Source organism: Hypanus sabinus, chromosome 2, assembly GCF_030144855.1.
Source record: "Hypanus sabinus isolate sHypSab1 chromosome 2, sHypSab1.hap1, whole genome shotgun sequence".
Taxonomy (NCBI): domain Eukaryota; kingdom Metazoa; phylum Chordata; class Chondrichthyes; order Myliobatiformes; family Dasyatidae; genus Hypanus; species Hypanus sabinus.
The window spans coordinates 148,471,494-148,494,394 of NC_082707.1; the positions used below are offsets into that span (position 1 = coordinate 148,471,494).

At 37.5% G+C, this 22,901-nt stretch overlaps 1 protein-coding gene across 4 annotated transcripts in view; it reads left to right on the top strand.

Annotated features, from left to right (window-relative positions):
• Positions 1–22,901, top strand: part of ralgapa1 (Ral GTPase activating protein catalytic subunit alpha 1) — a 218,052-nt gene that overhangs the window by 83,338 nt on the left and 111,813 nt on the right. For all 4 annotated transcript variants that reach the window (XM_059956726.1, XM_059956722.1, XM_059956707.1 and 1 more), the window contains exons 17-20: positions 6,806–6,973; positions 9,187–9,314; positions 9,673–9,889; positions 12,639–12,812. In XM_059956726.1, the coding sequence (XP_059812709.1) occupies positions 6,806–6,973; positions 9,187–9,314; positions 9,673–9,889; positions 12,639–12,812 (687 nt within the window). The remainder of the gene's footprint in view (positions 1–6,805; positions 6,974–9,186; positions 9,315–9,672; positions 9,890–12,638; positions 12,813–22,901) is intronic.

Consider the following 22,901-nt stretch of genomic DNA (forward strand, 5'->3'; position numbering starts at 1 on the left):
AATAATTAACAACCGCTTCCAAAATAGTTCACTCTAGTTGATTGTGGAGTATTTCAGAGACTCAGTCAGTTGCATTCCTTAAACTCTCAAATCTTATTTCACAAATTCACTGATACTAAACCTGATTCTGATTCAATATTTGATGAGGTTGTAGGCTTTTGTCATTTTGGTGCTTCTTAAAAAAAAAACAACAACTATTTCTGGTGAAGGCTCTGCCCTTTTGACTTGCCTATTGTCTTTTCTAAGTTTGACCACACTACCCTTCTCCTAGGCCAATCCTTGTTCATTCAGCTCAAAGAGGATGCTCTCGCATTAGTTTTAATAATAAAGCATCTTCTAACATACTTTACTCAACACTGCATTTTTTTCTGAATTCAACAAGTTTTACTTTACTCTTTACTTTCCCATCTGTTTACTTCATTTAGTAATATAATTCAAGAACCTCATGTACAAAGATCCTAACTTGCCGCCAACCTTGACAATTCTACATTATTGTTTGATCATTTGTCCCACTTTTGAATGTGAATGATCTAAATACTGCTCCATGTAACCATTAGGAAAATTTGAAGTTGTTACACAGAACATAGAAATCTACAGTGTCCTTCGGCCCACAGTGTTGTGCCGACCATGTTGTGTTACACGTATAGCCAGCAGGTTTTATGTGATTACTTTTGAGTATAGAAGTGCTCAAATATATCAAATGCTCAAATATAAACCTTTTCATTCTTGGAATCATTTCTGTGTAAACTCTCTGGCCACTCTCCAGGGCCATTACATTTTTCCTTACATAGTAATATTGCTCACAATGTGCAGTCTGACCAGCTCCATACAAAGCCTCAATACATTGATACCCTTGAAATAAATGCAAACATTACACTTGCCTTCTTTCATCTCACTTGCAAGTTAACCCACAGGAAATCCTGAACTCGTCCCCAAGTCCCATTGATAGTGAAGCGGGTCGTAAAGGACTGCAAAAAGCTCTGACTAGTTAGGAACTGGGGAGAGGGACAGCAAGTGGTGTGATGTATTTTGCACCATCAAGCCAGTGCAGGTCACGTACAGTGAAGGTAAGGCACCGATGCTGCAGAGTTTGCTGAAGTTCTCTGCACAAGTACATAGGGTAGTGAAAAAGGTATTTCCGTAAGACTCAGAGTAGAATTCGGCCATCGAGTCTTCTCCACCACTTGATTATTTTACACTTCAACCTATTTTTGTGTCTTCTCCACGTAACCTATGACAGTCTTATTAATTAAGTACATATCATAAGAAATGGGAACAGGAGTCGGCCATCTGGCCTGTCGAGCCTGCTCCGCCATTCAATAAGATCATGGCTGATCTAGCCATGGACTCATCTCCACTTACCTACCTTTTCCCCATAACCCTTAATTCCCCTACTATGCAAAAATCTATCCAACCTTATCTTAAATATATTTACTGTGGTAGCCTCCACTGCTTCATTGGGCAGAAAACTCCACAGATTCATCACTCCTCATCTCCATCCTAAATCTACTCCCCCGAATCTTGAGGCTATGTCCCCTCATTCTAATCTCACCCATCAGTGGAAACGACTTCCCTGCCTCTATCTTATCTATCCCTTTCATAATTTTATGTTTCTACAAGATCTCTTCTCGTTCTTCTGAATTCTAGCAAGTATAGTCCTGGGTGAATCAATCTCTCCTCATAGTTTGACCCCCTCATCTCTTGAATCTACCTGCTGAAACTCCTCTGCACCACCTCCAAAACTAGTATATCCTTCCTCATGTAGGGAGATCAAAACTGCATACAGTACTCCAGGTGCAGCCTCACCAGTACCCTTTACAGTTGCAGCATAACCTCCCTGCTCTTAAATTCAAATCCCTCTGACAATGAAGGCCAGCATTCTATTTGCCTTCTTGATAGCCTGCTGCACCTGCAAACCAAAATTTTGTGATTCATGCACAAACACTCCCAAATCCCTCTGCACAGCAGTGTGCTGCAATTGTTTACCATTTAACTAATAACCTGCTCTTCCATTTTTCCTTCAAAAGTGGATGACATCGCACCTAACATTGTACTCTATTTGCCAGACCCTTGCCCTCTTACTGAACCTATCTAGCTCTCTTTGCAGACTCTCCACATCCTCCGCACAACTTGCTTTTCCACTTAATTTAGTATCATCAGCAAACTTTGATACACTACACTTGGCCTTCTCTTCCAGATCGTTAATGTATTTTGTGAACCGTTACATGCCCAGCTCCGACCCCCGTGGCACAACATTCACAACTGATTGCCAACCAGAGAAACGCCCATGTATCCCAACTTTCTGCTTTCTATTAGTTATAATATGCTAATACATCACTCCCAACTCTCTGCATGCTTATCTTATGGCTAAGTCTTTTATGCGGCACCTTATCGAATGACTTCGGAATATCCAAGTAAATAACATCCATCTGTTCCCTTTATCCATTGTGCTCATTATGTCCTCAGAGAACCCCAGTAAGTTTGTAAAACATGACCTGCCTTTGCTGAATCCATGCAGCGTCTGCCTGATAGTCATTTCTTTCCAGATGCCTCGCTATTTCTTCTTTAATGATGACTTCGAGCAATATCCCAAAAACAGATGTTAAATTAACTGGCCTATAAGTTACCTGCCTTTTGCCTACATCCTTTGTTGAATAGTGGCATGACATTCGCCATGATCACTAGGAACCACAGTGGGGTCCACCAGCTCCCATATCATGCAGCCACAGCACATCACCTGATCCTGTATCATCCCTTTATTTAATTAGCTGTAATTCAGTGACTTTTTATTCAACCACTACAAAAGCCTTACTTGCTACTTACCTGTGCCTTCTTGCCAAAGACTAAAGTTCCCACTCTTACACTGGTCCCCTCTGCTTTGACCCTGCTTTACTTTTATTTGTTCCTGCTAATGAATCACGCATTGATTGGTCCACAGCTAATGCATTGAGCCCTGTAAAACACTCCTTTTTTTAAAAAATTCTTCTTCCTGATGTGTGTGAAGCCCCCTCTCCCCCCTCTCCCCGATTAAATAGGTCGGCCACTAATGCCTCTGCTTTAAGTATACTGGAAATATGCTCTGAACGTACATCCTATCTACTCCTTTCAATATTGGGTTGGTTTCAATTATGTCCCCCACATTCTTCTAAACGGCAGTGCATACCACATGTTGGTCCTTTCATTCCTGGGTTCATTTTTGTAAGCCTTCTCTGGACCTTCTACAATGGCTCCTGACATCCTTTCTTAGATATGGGATTCAAAGCTGCTCAATATTCCAGCTTGTTTTCTGATAAATGCCTTAGAACACCTCAGCATTACGTTCTTGTCTTTATACTGCAGTCCTCTTTCAATTGAATAGTAAGATTATTACTAGCTCAAACTGCAGATTGACTTCTGGGGAAATCATTCATTAGCACTCTTAAAGATGTGCATCTCTGATTTTTGAATTTGCTCCCTGTTTAGAAACTAGTCTATGCCTTTATTCCTTCTACCAATGTGCATGATCACATACTTCCCTAGACTGTATTCTTTACCGATTCTCCCAATCAATCCATATCCTTCTGCACACTCCCCCTTCCTCAACACTGTCTGCATCTCCACATATTATTGTTTTGTCTGCAAACTTTGCCACAATGCCATCGATTCTGTCATCTCATGTAATGAACCCAACACTGACCCCTGTGGAATACCAGCAGCCAACCAGTAAACACCTCTTTAATCCAATCTTAACCCACTGCCAGTCAAACAGCCTTTGTCCGTGCTAGTACCCTTTCTGTAATACCACATGCTCTTTGTCTATTCTGCCAGTTATTTCAACAGATTTGTCAGACAACATTTCCCTCTAAAGAATCCACATTACCCAAAGTTCCCTGAAACCTCATACTTAATAATGGACTTCAGGATCTTGCCAAACACTGAAATCAGGTGAACTGGCCTATAACTTCCTATCTTTACCTCCCTCCCTTCTTAAAAAAGAGAGTGATATTAGCATGACATATTAACCTCAATCCCCTCTCGCACATGACCACTTTGAAAGGATGTCCCCTGGACACAGTGCAGTTTTCAGATGTCTATTTCAGAGCATGGCATGCTATCCCATGTTCCCCTATGTACAACCGCATAACAGTGGTAGATTCTACAGCTGGTTGTTCTTCGTTATTCCCTTGGTACCCAGACTGCAATTCACTTGCTTTTTCTGGTACTAGCTCACCTTAATCCTTTTTAGAAACAACATTTTCCTATCATTGATTTCACTTTCCTCCCTCGTCAATAGTTTGAGATTAAACAGGAATTTCTGCCACCATAGTTTAATCATAAAAAATGCTTGCTTCTACATATTATACTTATTAAGGTAATGAACTTGCCTTTAGCAAGTTCAGACTAGTACTAGGCTTCACACAAAACTTCACTGTTCTTCCTAACTTTTTGACAGATTACTTTATTTCTTGCTTCTTTTTAAAACCTTTGATTGTGGTTACCTTCATTTCTTCATATTGCATTACATTTTTCAACTTAATCACACTATAAATGGCCTGAATCCTCAATGGTAGGGGTTCCCAACCTGGGATCCACGGACCTCTTGCTTAATGGTATTGGTCTATGGCATAAAAAAGGTTGGGAGTCCCTGTCCTATGGATTTATTCATGACTGTCTTGCATTGATGACCAATATTTCCTTGCACCACTATAAAAAGATGTTTAATCTACCAAATTAATTTCTATCAGGTAAATCTGTCACCTTCATATTGCTTGGAGAAATTAGGCCATCTCTTTCAATATTTTATTATTGTATTTGTTCTAATATTATCCTCAAACCAGTTTTTGGCACTTCTCCAGCAGCTCTAGACTTAACATTACCTGGAGACAGAATAGTTTGCAATACTGATTGTGCTCCAAATAACCATGTATTAGAAACAAGTACCTTTACAATTTCAGTTCTATCACTTTAAAAATTAAACTTTGGCATTGTTTTGTATGGCTTCTGTTCACTTTAGTATGTAACACTATATTATGTTAAGGAGATAAACAATGGAGCCCAGTAGTTTAGTATTTATGAGGAGTGCCAATGTGTTTGTGCAGAATTGCCCCCACTGTTCCATGAACGTATCACCATTATGAGGATAAGTGTAGGCCTTGAAACTTGTAAGGTGCTCTTCATGATTTCTCATTTCCACTCCTCATGGAACTGAAGGCAGTTCCAGAGATATTACTCTTTGCTTGCTTTATCTGCTTCAACAAGTACTTGCAGAATTAGATTATTGTTAAATGGTTTGAGTTTCAGATACTACTTCATATTCTTGTCGTTCATTTAATCTCTTGAAAAAACTTTTTGTCATAAATGCAGTTGATGATCATTTCTGTTTGGATTAGTTGAAAATCCCTTTCCAGCGATCAAATCTACAGCTTTGTTTTTTTTTTCTTGTGTAGCTTTGAAGCTAAAATTCTAAAACTATAGTTGGGTGTTTCTCTATAAGGCCGAAATACATCCTTGAGCAATTTGCCACCACTGTTCTATTGTCTTCTTTGCAAATTTCACTATTTTAGATTACTTCTTTGTGTGGAAGATAGTAAAATGAATGAAAATAGACTGAATAAAATTTCTCCTGTACTGAATTTGAAATGTTATGTTAGTCTATCTGAATTCCTCGTTCATGGTAGTTCACAGAATTGTCTTCTGCTGTTCTGTTTGTTTTTGTGTGTCCTAGTTTTGTCCTTGTGAAAACTTTTTTTTATTACTACTATTCTTGGCTTCTATTCCATTCTTTTCTCTTAATTTTTAACTTTTTTTTAAAGCCATCGGAAGCCGATCCATTGATGATTGTGTTTGTCCATCGGCCTCTATGCGCAATGCTAAAAGTGCACCTGTTCTGCTCCATTCTTCCAATCCTTACCTGCTTGACTTAGTCCTCACCCCCTTTTTTGATGATCTTCCAGGTAGTTCCAGCTCTGCTTACTTCCTCTGCCTGTTTACCATTTGTCTTATTACTGCTTGGCAATTCTAACTGCATAGCAATTAATAGGACTTGCAAAATGGCATAGAATTTAAAAGCTTGGTTTGATGCTAAATTAATTAGCACTAGCAATTGGCAAATGCATGTGTTATATATATAACATTTAACAGTAAATGTGAAACAAAGACGCTGGTTGTAAATAGGTTAGCAGGCTCTATGAGAAAATAATTTGGGCAGGACTCTTCAGAATTGAAAATTGGAAGGTTTGTGTTTTAGCTTGTGCATTCCTCTGTTATTTAAAGAAGTGACTTAACTTTGTTAAACCTTTTATAGTTGGTGTATAATTTTATCAGAACTAAGGGGGGTTCAGACATCACAGATCTTTAAAGATTTTGCAAGTTGTAAAATGTGATTGATTTTCATTGTTTGAAATGGCTTCATTTTTGTGTTTGTGTTTTCTTAATTGTCGCGATCCTTAATAATTTTTCTGCAAGTAATGAGTTTGGGGATGAGAAGGTTTGCATGCTTAAGCAATGCTCTTCCATTTAGCCAAGTCATTCTAATAGTGAGAAATTGACTAAAAAATTTGGAAATCCACAATATAAGTTTGGTAACTAATTCAAAATACTAACAATTGGATAATTGGGAGAGCATTTTGCATAATTTTACACATAGTTGATGATTCATAGTGGTCAGGTGTGTTGATCTCAGTGGTCATATTTCTGTCCCTTAAGCTAATTTTCTATATTCTGTCCTGAGCTGCCTTGGACACGTGCAAGAGAAGCCTTATAATACTTTTGTGGGGAAATCCCAGTCCCCTGAGATTATAACTGTTAATTTTGATTTGTTTTCAAGATCTTGATGATGCCCAAATTATGGCACGGCCTACTCGAATAAGGCATTATTCTCAGAGTGAAGAAAATACCTCTGAAGTATTCAGCACTGCACGTGAAGATCAGGCAATGCCACGAAGCAGCAGCACATCAGACATAATGGAACCATTCATAGCTGAAAGAGCTAAAGGTGCAGTTCCTGTTATTGACAGCTCATCAGTTCCTTCAAGTTTGCAGTGTTCTGCAGAAGTGATTTTATTATCTAGGTCCAATGAAAGTGACTTTACAGATGCACAAGAAGGCTCTCTGGAAGTCGGTGATAGTATTTATGATCATCTTTGTCATCTTGTAGATGTAGAAACCGTAGCATCTTATTATGAGTACAGTCAGCACACAGTAGATGACAGTGAGCCTGACTTGCTGTCTTCCATACGGAAATATTTTAATGAGACTATTCAAGAGCCTGAGCATACCAAACAGAACTTGGGGGAAGATAAAACTACTATTCCTTTAAATGAAGATAATCAGTTGATGGTAGATGAGACGGAGTTGGGTTGTGCGAATCTAGTGAGAATGTATGGTGATTATAGCCAGGATGCAGTTTTGGGAGGGGAAAGTAACACACTGGTAAAAACGCAAGACCTCGAAAATGGCGAAAACTCTTTTCCATATCCAGAAGAGGATTTTCTGAGTATTGGTACGTTATCTTATAGAGAAAATAAGGTACCAGAGACTAATATTGAACAGCATAATAGTAAATATGTTGAAAGCTTTGACCAGGGAATTTCATCAAAGATGGACTCAGAAAATCCAGATTGCAAACAGAGGAGAAAAGTCTTTACTCACCAGAAGGCAACTGGGGTAGAACATAGAAATGTGATATTATCAGCAAATCATCATAGGTCCATGCAGAATTTCAACAAAGTAGTAGGTCATAGTAAAAGGAAGCAGCTATCTGATGCCAATTATCAAACTTCAAATGTCACTGAACTTGCCAATGAGGTAACTGATGCATATAGCATGTATTCAAATAAAATTCCACATGGTACCACAATTACTGACTCACTTGCTGCTTTAAGTGCACAAAATTCTACAGCTAACCAAGAAATCACTGCAGCATCATCAGAGACACAGTTCTTAAGCACAGCAAATAAGAAAAAAGATGGCAGCTTGCATGTTAGTTTTAGCCCATTTACTGAATCTGTGCAGTTCCACAGCCCATTGGACAGTAAGGAAGCTCACTGGAAGTTCAGGCTTCGAAGACTTAGTGGTTTCAGCAGTGGTTCATCGGCGCCAACTGATTCAGTGAAACATGGTGTCTATAAACTTCTAGACACTAAAGTTTCTCATAATGAATGCAAGAACCGAAAGTCAACATTGATTACTGCTACAAGTGTCCCAGTACTGAAGGGAAGTACAGGTTGTAGTCAGGTGACTGGTCATGAAGCAATCAGGTCCTGTAGCTTACAGGAATCAGTGCAGCAGCAAAGTTCCCTAGGCAGTGTTTATAGAACTGTTGTGCACGCTTTTTCAAAGTCGAAGGCAAATGTTTCCCCACAGAGACAGAGAAAAGTACCAGCAGAGGCTCCACTGAGGGATCTGTACAGTCATGTTGTGGGATATTTTGGAAGGAAAGTTGCAGGTGAGCACTAACAGTGTGCAAAGCACAAAGGAGCACCTGTTTGGCTTGATGCAACTGAAAAGCTTTAAGCAATCAAATAGCTTGGGGATGAACACTGCTTTTAATTGGTTTTGCATGCGCTTTTGATCAGCTGGTATGTCCTGGCAAAGCATTTTACCCCTCATAAAATTAATACTAATGTTTCTTTCTTTTGTGTGTGTTTGCGCAGGTTTTCAGTTGTTAATCTTTGAAAGTAAATTCAATTGTGGGTAGTTGTGGAAACATATTCAATCTGCGTTTAATGCGCTTTACATGTCTTTAGCACTAGAGGGCAGCATTTGTGTACTTTTTGAACACAATCTCTCAATAGTCTAGTTGAGACATAACATTTGTAGAAATTCATATTTTGGCTTTCATGAAAGTGAACCTAAAATAAATGGTTTAATCTTTTTAAGTTTTGAAGCAGGGTTACAGAAAAATAGTGCTTGAATTAATATTGTAAGTTTGGAAGAAAAATGTTGATGGTAGTTTAATTTGTAATTTCTCTATCATCAAAGATTAAAAATTGTTAACCTTACTAATGTTGATGTAAATTATGCTAATGCTAACGTGATTACTTCTAATTGCACACAGTAAGGATAGGATATTTATTGGGAAACTGCATGATTTGGCAAGTAACCCTTGCAATGCTGAATTCCTTTTTATTGCTATAATGAGTAAATTATGTGTTTTTATATGATTATGAAATTGTTATTTTAAAAAAGCACTTCATTTGCTTTCAGTCAACAAGGAGGAGCCTAATCAAAAACCTCGACCTTTCAGCACTGATATTGGAAATAGTAGTAATCCCAACATTAGTGATCTTATGGATGAGTTTATAGCGGAAAGATTACGAACTGGTACTTCAGTGGTAAGTTTAATTACTGTATATTATATTTTTAGCAGTTACTAATAACTGCTAAATAACTTTCATCTCATGTGGCTATTTCTTTTAATTTTAACAAATGGGAAAATAATCAAGCCACTGAACTTTTCTGTAAAATAATGTTAAATGGTATTTTTCTTTGATGTTTTGTAAAGACTTTGTGTCCGGCTGAGTATTCTGGTTGATATAAATAATGAATGAAATTTTACTAATTAGAATATTAAAACTGAATCTAAATATGCAATCAAATTAGCATGTAGTACTTCCAAACGTACTAGTGACAGCAATAGTTGTTTATTGCATTTAATAATTATTTTTAAGTTAATAACTTCTTTTGTACTAGAATATTTTGAGAAGGGGAAGCAGTCCTGGTAGTTTGGAAGTGCCAAAGGATCTTCCTGATTTGCTGAACAGACAGAATCAGACACGACCTGTTGATGACCCTGGAGTCCCATCTGAGTGGACATCTCCAGCCAGTGCTGGAAGTAGTGATCTTGTTAGTTCTGATAGCCATTCAGATTCTTTCAATGCTTTTCAATATGATGGACAAAGATTTGAGAGTAAGTATGTTTTAATCTAAGAATTGTCTTTTTATATTCATGTTAATTGTCATTTCCTACTTTGTATGACTTTTACCATTGCATTAGTGCTACTGGGAGAGTTAGATTAGACCATAAGACCATAAGATATAGGAGCAGAATTAGGCCATTTGGCCCATCGAGTCTGCTCTGCCATTTCATCATGGCTGATCCATTTTTCCTCTCAACCCCAATATCCTGCCTTCTCCCCGTATCCCTTCAATAATCTATCAACCTTTGCCTTTAAAATATACACACACTCATTCTGTCACTCCATGAGTAGTCTGATCAATGCCTTATAGAGCTCAGCATTACGTTCTTGCTTTTATATTCTAGTCCTTCCTTACCACTGACTCAACCTGCAACTTAACCTTTAGAGAATTCTGCATGACCCTTTGCTCCTCTGGTTTTTGAATTTTCCCTCCACTTAGAAAATAGTTTACACCTTTGTTCCTTCTACCAAAGTGCATGACTGTACACTTCCCTACACTATATTCCATCTGCCACTTCTCTGCTAACTCCCCTAATCTGTGCAAATCCCTCTTGCAGACACCCAGCTTCCTCAACATTACCTATTCTCCAACTGTCTTTATATTGTCTGCAAATATGGCCAGAAAGCCGTCAATTCCATCATCCAAGTCATTGACATATAACATAAAAAGAAGCAATCCCAACATGACCCCTGTAGAACACCACTAGTCACTGATAGTCAACCAGAGCACTCTCCTTTATTCCTTCCCGTTGCCTCTTGCCAGAAAGCCAATATTCTATCCATGCTAGTATCTTTCCTATATACCATGGGCTCTTGTTAAGCAGCTTCACGAGTGGCACCTTGTCAAAGGTGCCACTGAAAGTCCAAATAAACAACATCTATGGACTCTCCTCTCCTTTGATACTTTGAGTAAGTATCTGTTACTTCCTCAAAGAATGTTCTTGTAAGAAATAAATTACCTGTTCTGTTTTAACTGAATCTCAAGAAGGACTATCATAGTTGTACAGGAAATAGAAAATCACACCAAATAATAAGTCAAATAAAATGGAAGCTATGCTATTGAAACAAGTAAAGCATGAAAGCTTATTGGCGTAAGATTTAAAAGCAATTATAAAAGCACCCTAAATCTGCAGATTGGGGCACAAAAACAGCAAATGACCTTGGCTTGGACAATTGACCAAGAAAACATGGGCTTGAATTGAGGAAATTTGTATTCCAATATTAAACTCTCATCAACTTGAACAAAATCTCTTTAATTATTGCAAAATGTAATGTATTCTTTTGAACAAAATCTTTGTCACATGATAGCAGAGTCAGTTGTCTTATGCCATTAGTGTATTTCATACGTTAGTTGACACTGTGGAGCAGTGGTGGATAAAAGGTTGTATTTTGAATCTGGAATGGCTGAAGTTAATATATCCTAGTTGCTGGTTCCAATACGCTCCCACTTGCTAGAGGAACTGCACTTAATGCCCAAAAAATGCTAAATGAGTTTGCAGTTTCCGCTTGAAAATGCACTTACTGGTCCTGTGTCAGATAAGTCGAATGCTAAAAGGCTATAAGTAGAGCTGCTGCCTCACAGCCCCAAAGACCTGGGTTTAATCCTGACCTCTGGTGCCTGCATGTTCTCCCTGTTACTGCAAGAGTTTCCCAGATGTGTCCATCTCCTCCCACATCCCAAAGGTATGGTTGATAGATTAACTGTCCCTTGTAAATTGCCCCTACTCTATAGGTACTTGGAATTGTGGTGGGGAATGATGGGGGTGGAATAATTGTACTGAAGATACAGCAATATTGAGAACATCCAGTCCTGATGAAAGGTCTCAGCCCAAAGCAACAACTGTTTATTCCGTTGAATAAATGCTGCTCTCCATACTGAGTTCATCTAGTATTTTGTATGTGTTACGCTGGATTTCCAACATCTGCAGAATCTCTTGTGTTTGTCAATATTTAGTTGCCATTGCTGAGAGTATGTTTTGTCTGGTGGAATTGCTTACCACTAGTTGACAATAGTCTCAGGCTCCCATCCAGATGAACTCTTTTCCATTGAATACTGTGATCTGCAGTATTTGCTTGAATCAACCATTAATATAACTCTTGATAAATTGTGTCCCAGTTGAACAGGATTCGTATTTTTGTTTTGCCAAGAGAATTTAAATGTATTTAGCTAGTTTCTTGGAACTTTAAGCACATAACAGAATTTCAATAAAGAAAGTTTGGTAGCAGGAATCAGTTTATCATATCCATTTATAGAACAGTTATTAGTGATGTATTGCAGTTTTATAGTTGGCTTAAAAGAGAATCTTCCCACTAGAAGTGTTTTTCTCAATATGATTCATTTTTTTGGCTGTTTATTTCACTCTCCCAATGCTTCCCAAGTCTCCAAATCTAAGGTTCTGTTCTTAGTAACTGAAGTGAGGGAATATAAGGTAAGTAAAGAATTGTATGTAGGTTAATCTGAAACTGAAACCAAAGTACCTCAGAAAATACTGACTCATTAGGTTGTCAAAGTGTCAATTTAGTAAGAACACGTGGATTTTTTATTGCTTTTTACACAAAATGTTTTTTAAGTAAAGTTATGATTTCCCAATATATTTTAACATGAACTTTGCCATTCTACTTTTGTCCATGCTTTTTGGTTTGCATTTTCAAATGTACAATCTTCTTATTCGTGCCTCCCAGAATTCTTCTAATAAGTTCATAATAGTCACGATTTCCTTTTTTTTGGTTCTGTTATAGGCTTTCATTTTGGCAGTGAAACGATTTCTACCTTATACACTGAAGCAGATTCAGGACCTCCACGACAAAATGCTGAAGAACAAGAATTGGCAAGTTTAAATGTTCTGCATATTAATTCTGAAACAAGCAGTCTCAATCTACAGACAGCATCTGCTGACACAGTCACAATTACAGGTTTGTTGTGCTTGTTGTGGAAATTTAAAAGTCAGTGTTGATACTAAAACAGTCCTGTTCTGATTGTTCTCCAGTTATTCATTTAATGAACATCCATAATTTTATCACTAAGCTATTTTAAAACATAGTTTACAATTAGCCAATTACATATATTGGATAGAAATGGCCTATTTTCTGTTTGTTTTCCCCTCCCACACAATCAAATCTATATATTTTTATATTTTGTCCAGCAATGTTCTGGCGAATTTATAACAATCTCATGTTATCTCAGCCACTAACCTGCAATGTGCAAGTAGTTTTCTTATCCTTGAAAAGTACATATTAAAATTATTATTGTCATTCCATTACTTGAATTATTCCAGTGGAAAGCTGGCATTGAAATTTAAAGAGTTAATTTGCTTTATATAATGGCACTATTGATTATGTAGTCCATTTAACCTCAGTAACAATTCAATGTGTAAGCAGTAATAACTATCGCTGTTGCAGGCTAGTTATGTTAGATTTAGATTAAGTTGATAACCTCGTATTCCTGGGAGGTGGGGATAAGTCCATGGAACGTAACAGCATATGCCATCAGGAAAATGTACTGTTGAACCTGGTAAGCAACCTATGGAAATACATTTTCATTTTTTTAAATGAATAAGAAATTGGAATCTATTATTATAGCGTTCTTTAGGAATGTACATGGTCTAATGCAACTGAGTATTATGAAAATGGTGTATATAAGATTACATTCTCACTTTACTGTTAGACTTAATTGGTCTTGGAAAGAATCTATTAGATCAGTCAATACACTTCTATTTCAGTGATGCAGCTATGTTTCTAGTCCCAATTTATGATACATTTTCATTCAGCTGTCTTATTTTTCCTTGCCTTTTTAATTTCAATGCATTACATAGAACAGTACAGCACAGGAACTGGCCTTTGGCCCACAATGTTGTACCAAACCAACTAAAAATACCAAAAACTTGTCCCTCCTACCTACACAATGTCTGTATCCCTCCATCTTCCTCATCTCCATGTGCCTATCTAAATATCTCTTAAAAGCCTCTAATGTACATGCAAAAGTTAGGGCACCCCAGTCAAAATTTCTTTTACTGTGAATAGTTAAGTGAGTAGAAGATGAACTGATCTCCAGAAGACAAAGTTAAAGATGAAACATTCTTTTCAACATTTTAAGCAAGATTAGTGTATTATTTTTGTTTTGTACAATTTTAGAGTGGGGGAAAAAGGAAAGGAGCACCATGCAAAAGTTTGGGCACCGAAGAGATTTGAGCTGTCAGACCTTTTACCAAGGTCTCAAACCTTAATTAGCTTGTTAGGGCTATGGCTTGTTCACAGTCATCATTAGGAAAGGCCAGGTGATGCAAACTTCAAAGCTTTATAAATATCCTGACTCCTCAAACCTTGTCCCAATGATCAGCAGCCATGGGCTCCTCTGAAAATTAAAATTAATGATGCCCACAAAGCAGGAGAAGGCTATAAGAAGATAGCAAAGCATTTTCAGGTAGCCGTTTCCTTAGTTCGTAAGGTAATTAAGAAATGGCAGTTAACAGTGTTACAAATCCCCGTAACTGGGTCACTTACCAGCAAAGATAGAGGGGTCCGTTGAAGTCTGATGGTACTATTTTTAAAAGTATTTATTGATAAAGGGGCACAAAAATAAGATTAATTCAAACATACAGATACTAAATCTAAAGCGCGGGTATAATAATAACCAATCAGAAATAGCTCTATCGTTGTCTAGGGGATAATGTATTGTCCGATGGAAATATAACAGTCACTGTTAGTTCGTTCAAGCTGCGGCGTTTTGGGTTTAAGAGAGAGGCAGTTTAAACTTGCCCAGGTCTTTTATGATGCCAATCCGTTGAGTCAGGGGAGTGGGTTTCCCCGTTGTTAGCTAAAAGCCATTTTCCGTGGTTCCAGCCACCAGTCCCAGGCCACGGAACTGAACACACGTGGCCTCCTTCAAATGACTTCCTGCAATTACGTGGTCGCTTAACGTCTCTCATTTCCTGGGCCCCCTGACCCAACCCAACAGTGATCTTGCAATTCTCACAAAGGAGGGGGCTGCAGGCATAACAACAGGAACGGTGGAGGTCAAGTTGAGGTGTGGAAGATGAAGAAAACTTTCCGAGAGAACTGCTTGTAGGATTGCTAGAAAGGCAATCAAAGCCCCCGTTTGACTGCAAAAGACCTTCAGGAAGATTTGGCAGACTCTGGAGTGGTGGTGCACTGATGAAGTTAAAGTAGAACTTTTTGGCCGCAGTGAGCAAAGGTATGTTTGGAGAAAAAAGGGTGCAGAATTTCATGAAGAGAATACCTCTCCAACTGTTAAGCATGGGGGTGGATCGATCATGCTTTGGGCTTGTGTTGCAGCCGTTGGCACAGGGAACATTTCACTGGTAGAGGGAAGAATTAGTTCAATTAAATACCAGCAAATTCTGGAAGCAAACATCACACAGTCTGTATTTTTTTTAAAAAGCTGAAGATGAAAAGAGGAAAGCGTCTACAACAGGATAATGATCCTAAACACACCTCAAAATCCAGAATGGACTACCTCAAGAGGCGCAAACTGAAGGTTTTGCCCTGGCCCTCACAGTCCCCCAACCGAAACATCATCAAAAATCTGTGGATAGACCTCAAAAGTGCAGTGTATGCAAGATAGCCCAAGAATCTCACAGAACTAGAGGCCTTTTGCAAGGAAGAATGGGCGAAAATCCCCCAAGCAAGAATTGAAAGACTCAGCTGGCTACAGAAAGTGTTGACAAGCTGTGATACTTGCCAAAGGGGGTGTTACTAAGTACTGACTATGCCGGGTGCCCAAGCTTTTGCGCTCAGGCTCTTTTCCTTTTTTGTTATTTTGAGGCTGTAAAAGATGGAAATAAAGTAATCTCGCTTAAAATATTAAAGAAGTATGTCATCTTTAACTTTATGCCTTTTGGAATTCAGGTCATCTTTTACTCACTTAGCTATTTACCTCTACCGCCATAACAGGCAGTGCATTCCAGGCATCCACCACTCCAAGTAAAAGAAACTTGCCCCTCGTATCCAGTTTGAACTTACCCTCTTGCACCTTGAATACATGTCCTCTGGTATTTGACATTTCTACCCTGAGGATAAAGATAGTCTCTGTCTACTCTATTTATGCCACTCATAAACTCTCAGCGTCCATCGCTCCAGAGAAAACAACCCAAGTCTGTCCATTCTCTCATGATAGCACATTCCCTCTAAACCAGACAACATCCTGGTAAACCTCTTATGCACCTTCTCCAAAGCCTCAGCACCCCCTATGTGGAGACCTTTTTGAAGGGTCTCGGCCCGAAACGTTGACTGTGCTTCTTCCTATAGATGCTGCCTGGCCTGCTGCATTCCACCAGCATTTTGTGTGTGTTGCTTGAATTTCCAGCATCTGCAGATTTCCTCGTGTTGAGATTCCACAAGCTTTCTTAACCACCTTCTTGACCTGTGTAGCCACTTTCAAGCAGCTATACTTAGTCCCCAAGATATCTCTGCTCATTAACGATGTATTGTCTGCATTTGCCCTACCAAGGTGCAACACTTATCTGAGTTATATTCCATCCACCATTTCTCTGCCCATATCCGCAACTGATAGCCAGTGGTGATGTGGCATCCGCACTGGACTTCAAGGCGAGTGGTCCCAGGTTTCGGCCAACACCTTGTCTGCTTTCCATCCATGCTGGATGGAGCATCAAGCTAGTAACTTGGCCTTGTTAAACACAGACAAAAATGCTAAAGGAATGGCAAGGTTGCCGCCCAAAGCACCACAAGGCACAGAAAGGAACAGTCATCTGCAACTGATCTCTATGGTGCTGTATTTGCCAGTCTTTTGCGTCCGCAACTCTACCAATCTTGGTACCATTTGCAAACTTACTAACTCACCATTCTGCATTTTCATCCAGGTCATTTATATACATCACAAACAGCAGAGGTCCCAACACAGATCCCTGCAGAACACGACTAATAACAGATCAACACCTCATATACCATCTGGGTAGTCTTCAGCCCCTTAGCATGAACATCGAATTCTCCAACTTCCGGTAATTCTCTCCCTCTCCCTTCCCCCATCCCACTTTCACTCTGCCTCCTCTTCCAGCTGCCTATATCACCTCTCGCATGATTCTGCCTTCTTCTACTACCCATAGTGCTTTCCCCTTCCATTCCTTCTTCACCTCTCCAGCCTATCCCCTCCCTGCTTCCCCTCCCCCACCCCTTGATCTTTCCTCTGATTGGTTTTTCACCAGGCACCTTCCACCCTCCCCCCACCTTCTTTATAGGGCCCCTGCCCCCTCTTCCTTCAGTCCTGACAAAGGGTCTCGGCCCAAAACGTAACTGCTCCTTTCAACGGATGCTGCCCGACCTGCTGAGTTCCTCCAGCTTGTTTGTACCTACTAATATCAGACCAGCTCAATTGTCCCTTTGACCACTACCCTGTCTTATATGCACAAGCCAGATCTGAATCCAAACAGCCAATTCACCGTAGACCCCATGCATCCTGCTGTTCTGGATTAGCCTTCCAAGATGGACTTTGTCAAATGCCTTATTAAAGTCCATGTAGACAACATCCACTTCTCTGTCATCACTTGTCAAAAATCTCAATCAACATGGTAAGATATGACTTGTCCTGCACAAACCCATGCTGGCTCTCCCTAATTAGGCAATGGGTTTTCAAATGCTCATATATCTTATCAGCAATTTTCCTATAACTGATGCGAGACTTGCGGGCCTATAGTTACCAGGATTTTCCCTTGCTCTCTTTTTTAAATAGAGGATTAGATAGAGGTAACAACATTAGCCACTGACCAGTCCTCCAGGGCCTCATCTGTGCCTGGAGAGGACATGAAGATACTGCTCAAGGCCCCAGCAATCTCCTCTCTTGACTCCTTCAATAACCTGGGGTAAATCACATCAGGCCCTGGGTTAAACTGCACCTTAGTATTCTTTAAGAGACCCAATACTTCCTTCTCCTTGACCTCTAAACATCATAACACATTTATACACTCAGCACTGATCTCCTGGTCCTCCATAACCTTTTTCTTGGTAAATACTGAAGCAAAATACTCGTTAAGTACCTCACTCACATTTTCTGCATCCAAGCAAATGTTCCTCCCTTCATCCTTGACCAGTCCTACCCTCTCCCTAGTTATCCTCTTGCTCTTGATGTATGTATAAAATACCTTGGGATTAATCCTAACTGCCGGAGACTCTTCATGGCCCCTCCTGGCTTTCCTATTTCCCTTCCTGAGTTCTTTTCTGGCTTCTTTATAATCTTCATACACTCCGTTTGATGCAACTTCCAAAGCTTTACTTACTTTTATCCTTCCATCCCTCTTTCCTTCTAGCAGGAACATACCTCTGTTGTATTCTATGTAATTGATTTTTAAGCACCCTCCACATGTCTGATGTGAACTTGCCAGAAAAGACGTATTCCCAATTAACTCTGCCTAAAGCCCTCATAATTTGCCCTACTCCAATTAAAGCTTTCCCACAAGGACCATAACTACCCTGGTGTCCAGGGAGCAGCAGCACCTCTGGTGCAGGGGCTTGTATCCATTCTGGGGCATCTCACTTACCTTTGTTCCCTACTGGACACTCGGCTCTTACCGGTAACTCCAAGTAGCTGATTGCATGCAACATCAGCCACACCCTGTTACACCACTTCAACAGGTGGCTAAACCTGGTGATGGTTGATGGTTCTCATCCCCCTGTGAAATGGAGACATGCCTATCCTTAGCATGTGAAGTCAGCTCTGACAGACCAGGCAGATGAGATAATCAGTGTGATCTGCAATGCTTCATGGACAGCAAAGGGCATGCATGATGAGACACAGAAAAAGTCATGATTATCCACAGCAACCAAGAAAGACCAGCTTGTGTCGCCTACTCATACCACTGGCCCTGGAGTTCCAAGGTCAAGAGCTGTCCTGGCGCAATGGATTTTCCACTTTAAAAACTCTCCTGCATACGCTCAGATACGACAGGACAACCAACATGTTGCTGTGTTCTGTTGATTGACTGTAAGTGAACAAAATTAGTGCAGACACCTAGTGCAGGAAATGGACTGCCTTCATAGAGTGCTTTTGATGATTGCCACCTCAAAATCTTCATTTTCATTGTAACACTCAAGATGATTGTTGATGCTTTCAAATTCTGTGCAGTTCCTAACTTGTTTTTTTTTTTGAAAACTTTTTTTATTGCATTTTTAAGTAGTTACAAAATGAAGTATGAAAAAAAATGTATATAACCCTTCCCCCCTCCCCTTAACCCCTCCCCCCTAACTGCCCTATAGAGAAAAAAAAAGAGAAAGAGAAAAAAAAAGAAAGAAAGAAAGATTGTCTGGTTGTTGGAAGATCTCCACATGCTCCATGGAATTCGTAAAAACTTTAATATGTATATTTATTTCTTTCCCCAAATGACCAATTGTTTCATCTTCAGAGCATCTATAGATTTAATCCTGTCTTTTGTAAATAAGGGCTCCAAATTTTCAGAAATTTCATATTTATCTCTTAAATTATAAGTAATTTTTTCTAATGGAATACAACCATAGATTTCTTTCTTCCAAGAGTCTATACTTAAATATGTATCCGATTTCCAAGTAACTGCAATAGCTTTTTTGGCTACTGCCAGTGCAATTTTTATAAATTCTTTCTGGTATTTATTTAGTTTGAGTTTTGGTTTTATCCTTTCAATATCACCTAATAAGAGTAATATTGGATTATGAAGAAATTGTGTTCCTGTAATTTGTTCCAGTAAGAGTCTTAAATTTGTCCAAAAAGGTTGAATTTTAGAACAAGACCATGTAGAATGTAAAAAAGTACCAGTTTCCTGGTTACATCGGAAACACTGATCCGATAAGTTTGGATTTTATTTATTTATTTTTTGTGGTGTAATATATAATTGATGTAGAAAATTATATTGCACTAATCTTAACCGGACATTTATTGTATTTGTCATACTATCAAGACATAGTCTTGACCAATTTGTTTCTTCAATTTTAATATTCAAATCACTTTCCCATTTTTGTCTTGACTTATGGATTCCTTGTTTAATTGCCTGTTTTTGAATCAAATTATACATACAAGATATAATTTTTTTAATATTTCCTTTTTGAATTAAAATTTCTATTTCATTGGATTTCAGCAATAACATTGTTTGACCTAATTTTTCTCTTAAATAAGCCCTTAATTGAAAGTAACAAAATAAAGTGTTATTCTTTAATTGATCAAATGACATTAATATACCTCCTTCAAAACAGTTCCCTATATATCTAATCCCTTTTTGAATCCAATTATATAAAAGTTGATTGTCCATTGTGAAAGGAATAAGTCTATTTTGAATTAAAGATCTCTTTGCTAATAAAGATTTTTTTGTCTCATCATCAACATTTATCTTATTCCATAAATCAATCAAATGTTTTAATATAGGAGATTCTTTCTTTTCCCGTATCCATTTAGATTCCCATTTATATATAAAATCTTCTGGTATGTTTTCTCCTATTTTATCTAGTTCTATTCTAACCCATGCCGGTTTATCTTCCTCGAAAAAAGATGCAATAAATCTAAGTTGATTTGTTTTATAATAATTCTTAAAATTTGGAAGTTGTAATCCTCCTAGATCAAATTTCCATGTCAATTTTTCCAACGATATTCTTGACATCTTACCTTTCCAGAGAAATTTCCTCACATATTTGTTTAACTCTTGAAAAAACTTCTGGGGTAATTGTATTGGTAATGATTGAAATAAATATTGTAGTCTAGGGAATATATTCATTTTTATAGTATTTACTCTACCTACTAATGTTATTGGTAATGCCATCCATTTATCAAGATCTTCCTGAATTATTAATACAAAATGTATTAACTGATTCAGCAGGAAGATATTTAATTATACATTGTCAAATTTTTTCAGAACTATGGACTCTTATGAATATTTATGCACCAAATGAAAATGATGTAAAATTTATACAGGAGGTCTTTTTGAATTTGGCTAACGCACATGATAAAATATTAATAGGTGGAGATTTTAATTTTTGTTTAGATCCAGTTTTAGATAGATCAACAAAGGCTATTACAAAATCAAAAGTAGCAAAATTAACTCTATCATTGATGAAAGATTTAAATTTGATTGATATATGGAGAAGAATCAATCCAAAAGAAAGGGATTATTCATTCTATTCAAATAGAAATAAAACATACTCAAGGATAGATTTTTTCCTATTATCAACAAATACTCAAGATAGTGAAAAATGTGGAATATAAAGCAAGAATATTGTCTGATCACTCTCCTTTAATAATGACAATGATAATGATAGATAAAGAGGAATCAATTTATAGATGGAGATTTAATTCAATTCTACTAAAACATCAAGATTTTTGTGATTTTATGAAAAAGCAGATTCAGTTCTTTTTAGATACAAATTTACATTCAGTTGATGATAAATTTATATTGTGGGAAGCAATGAAAGCATATTTGAGAGGCCAGATAATAAGTTATACTTCTAAAATTAAGAAGGAATATATGATAGAAATAGATCAATTGGAAAAAGAGATTATAAAATTAGAAAAAGAATCTCAAAGAAATATGACAGAAGAAAAACAAAGACAACTTATTAATAAGAAGTTAAAATATAATACACTCTAGACATATCGAACAGAAAAAGCAATTATGAGAACTAAACAGAGATATTATGAACTAGGTGAAAGATCACATAAAGTTCTTGCATGGCAGTTAAAAACAGATCAGATTTCCAAAACAATAAATGCAATTCGAACAAAAGTGAATGAAATTACTTATAAGCCTCTAGAAATTAATGAGGCTTTTAAGAATTTTTATTCTGAGTTGTATAAATCAGAATCAAAGAATGATGATGTTAAGATAGAAGAATTTTTTATCACAAATAACTCTTCCAAAATTAAATACAGAAGAACAGAAGGGATTAGATACGCCTTTTACATTGAAGGAAGTTGAAGAAGCTTTGGGATCACTTCAAAGTAATAAATCTCCAGGAGAAGATGGTTTTCCACCTGAATTTTATAAAAAGTTTAAAGATTTATTAATTCCTCCTTTTATGGAGTTAATATATCAAGCGGAAAGAACGCATAAACTTCCAGAATCTTTTTCAACAGCTATTTTAATAGTATTGCCAAAAAAAGATAGAGACCTTTTAAAACCAGCATCATATAGACCTATTTCTTTATTAAAAACCGATTATAAAATAATAGCAAAAATCTTATCTAATAGATTATCTAAATACTTACCAAAATTAGTGCATATGGATCAAACAGGATTTATCAAAAATAGACAATTGGCAGATAATGTAACCCAGTTATTTAGTATAATCCATTTAGCGCAAAAGAGGGAGGAAATGAGTGTGGCAGTTGCTTTAGATGCAGAAAAAGCATTTGATAGATTGGAATGGGATTTTTTATTTAAGGTATTGGAAAAATATGGATTAGGAACATCATTTATAAAATGGATTAAAACCTTAAATACTAATCCCAAAGCTAAAGTAGTGACAAATGGTCAAATTTCAACATCATTTCAGTTAACAAGATCAACTAGGCAAGGTTGCCCATTATCACCTGCTTTGTTTGTGTTGGCAAAAGAACCACTAGCTGAATTAATTAGAATGGACCCAGATATTAAGGGTTTCAGAGTTAATCAGGAACAATACAAGATTAACTTATTTGCTGATGATGTTCTACTTTATTTAACAGATCCATTACATTCACTACGCAAATTATCTTATAGATTAGAAGAATATGGGAAAATATTGGGTTATAAAATAAATTGGGATAAAAGTGAAATTTTACCTCTTACTAAAGGAGATTATAATCAATGTCGATTAATAACTCAATTTAGATGGCCAGCAAATGGTATAAAATATTTAGGTATAAGAGTTGATAATGACATAAAAAACTTATACAAATTAAATTATTTACCAGTTCCTAACTTGTTGAAGTAGTGACATCATTTCATTTTAACTCCTAGCCATTTCTGGCATCTGCAAGCTTGAATGCTTGAAGCTGCAGTTAGCAAAACAATTCTAAATTGTCTTACTACTTATTTC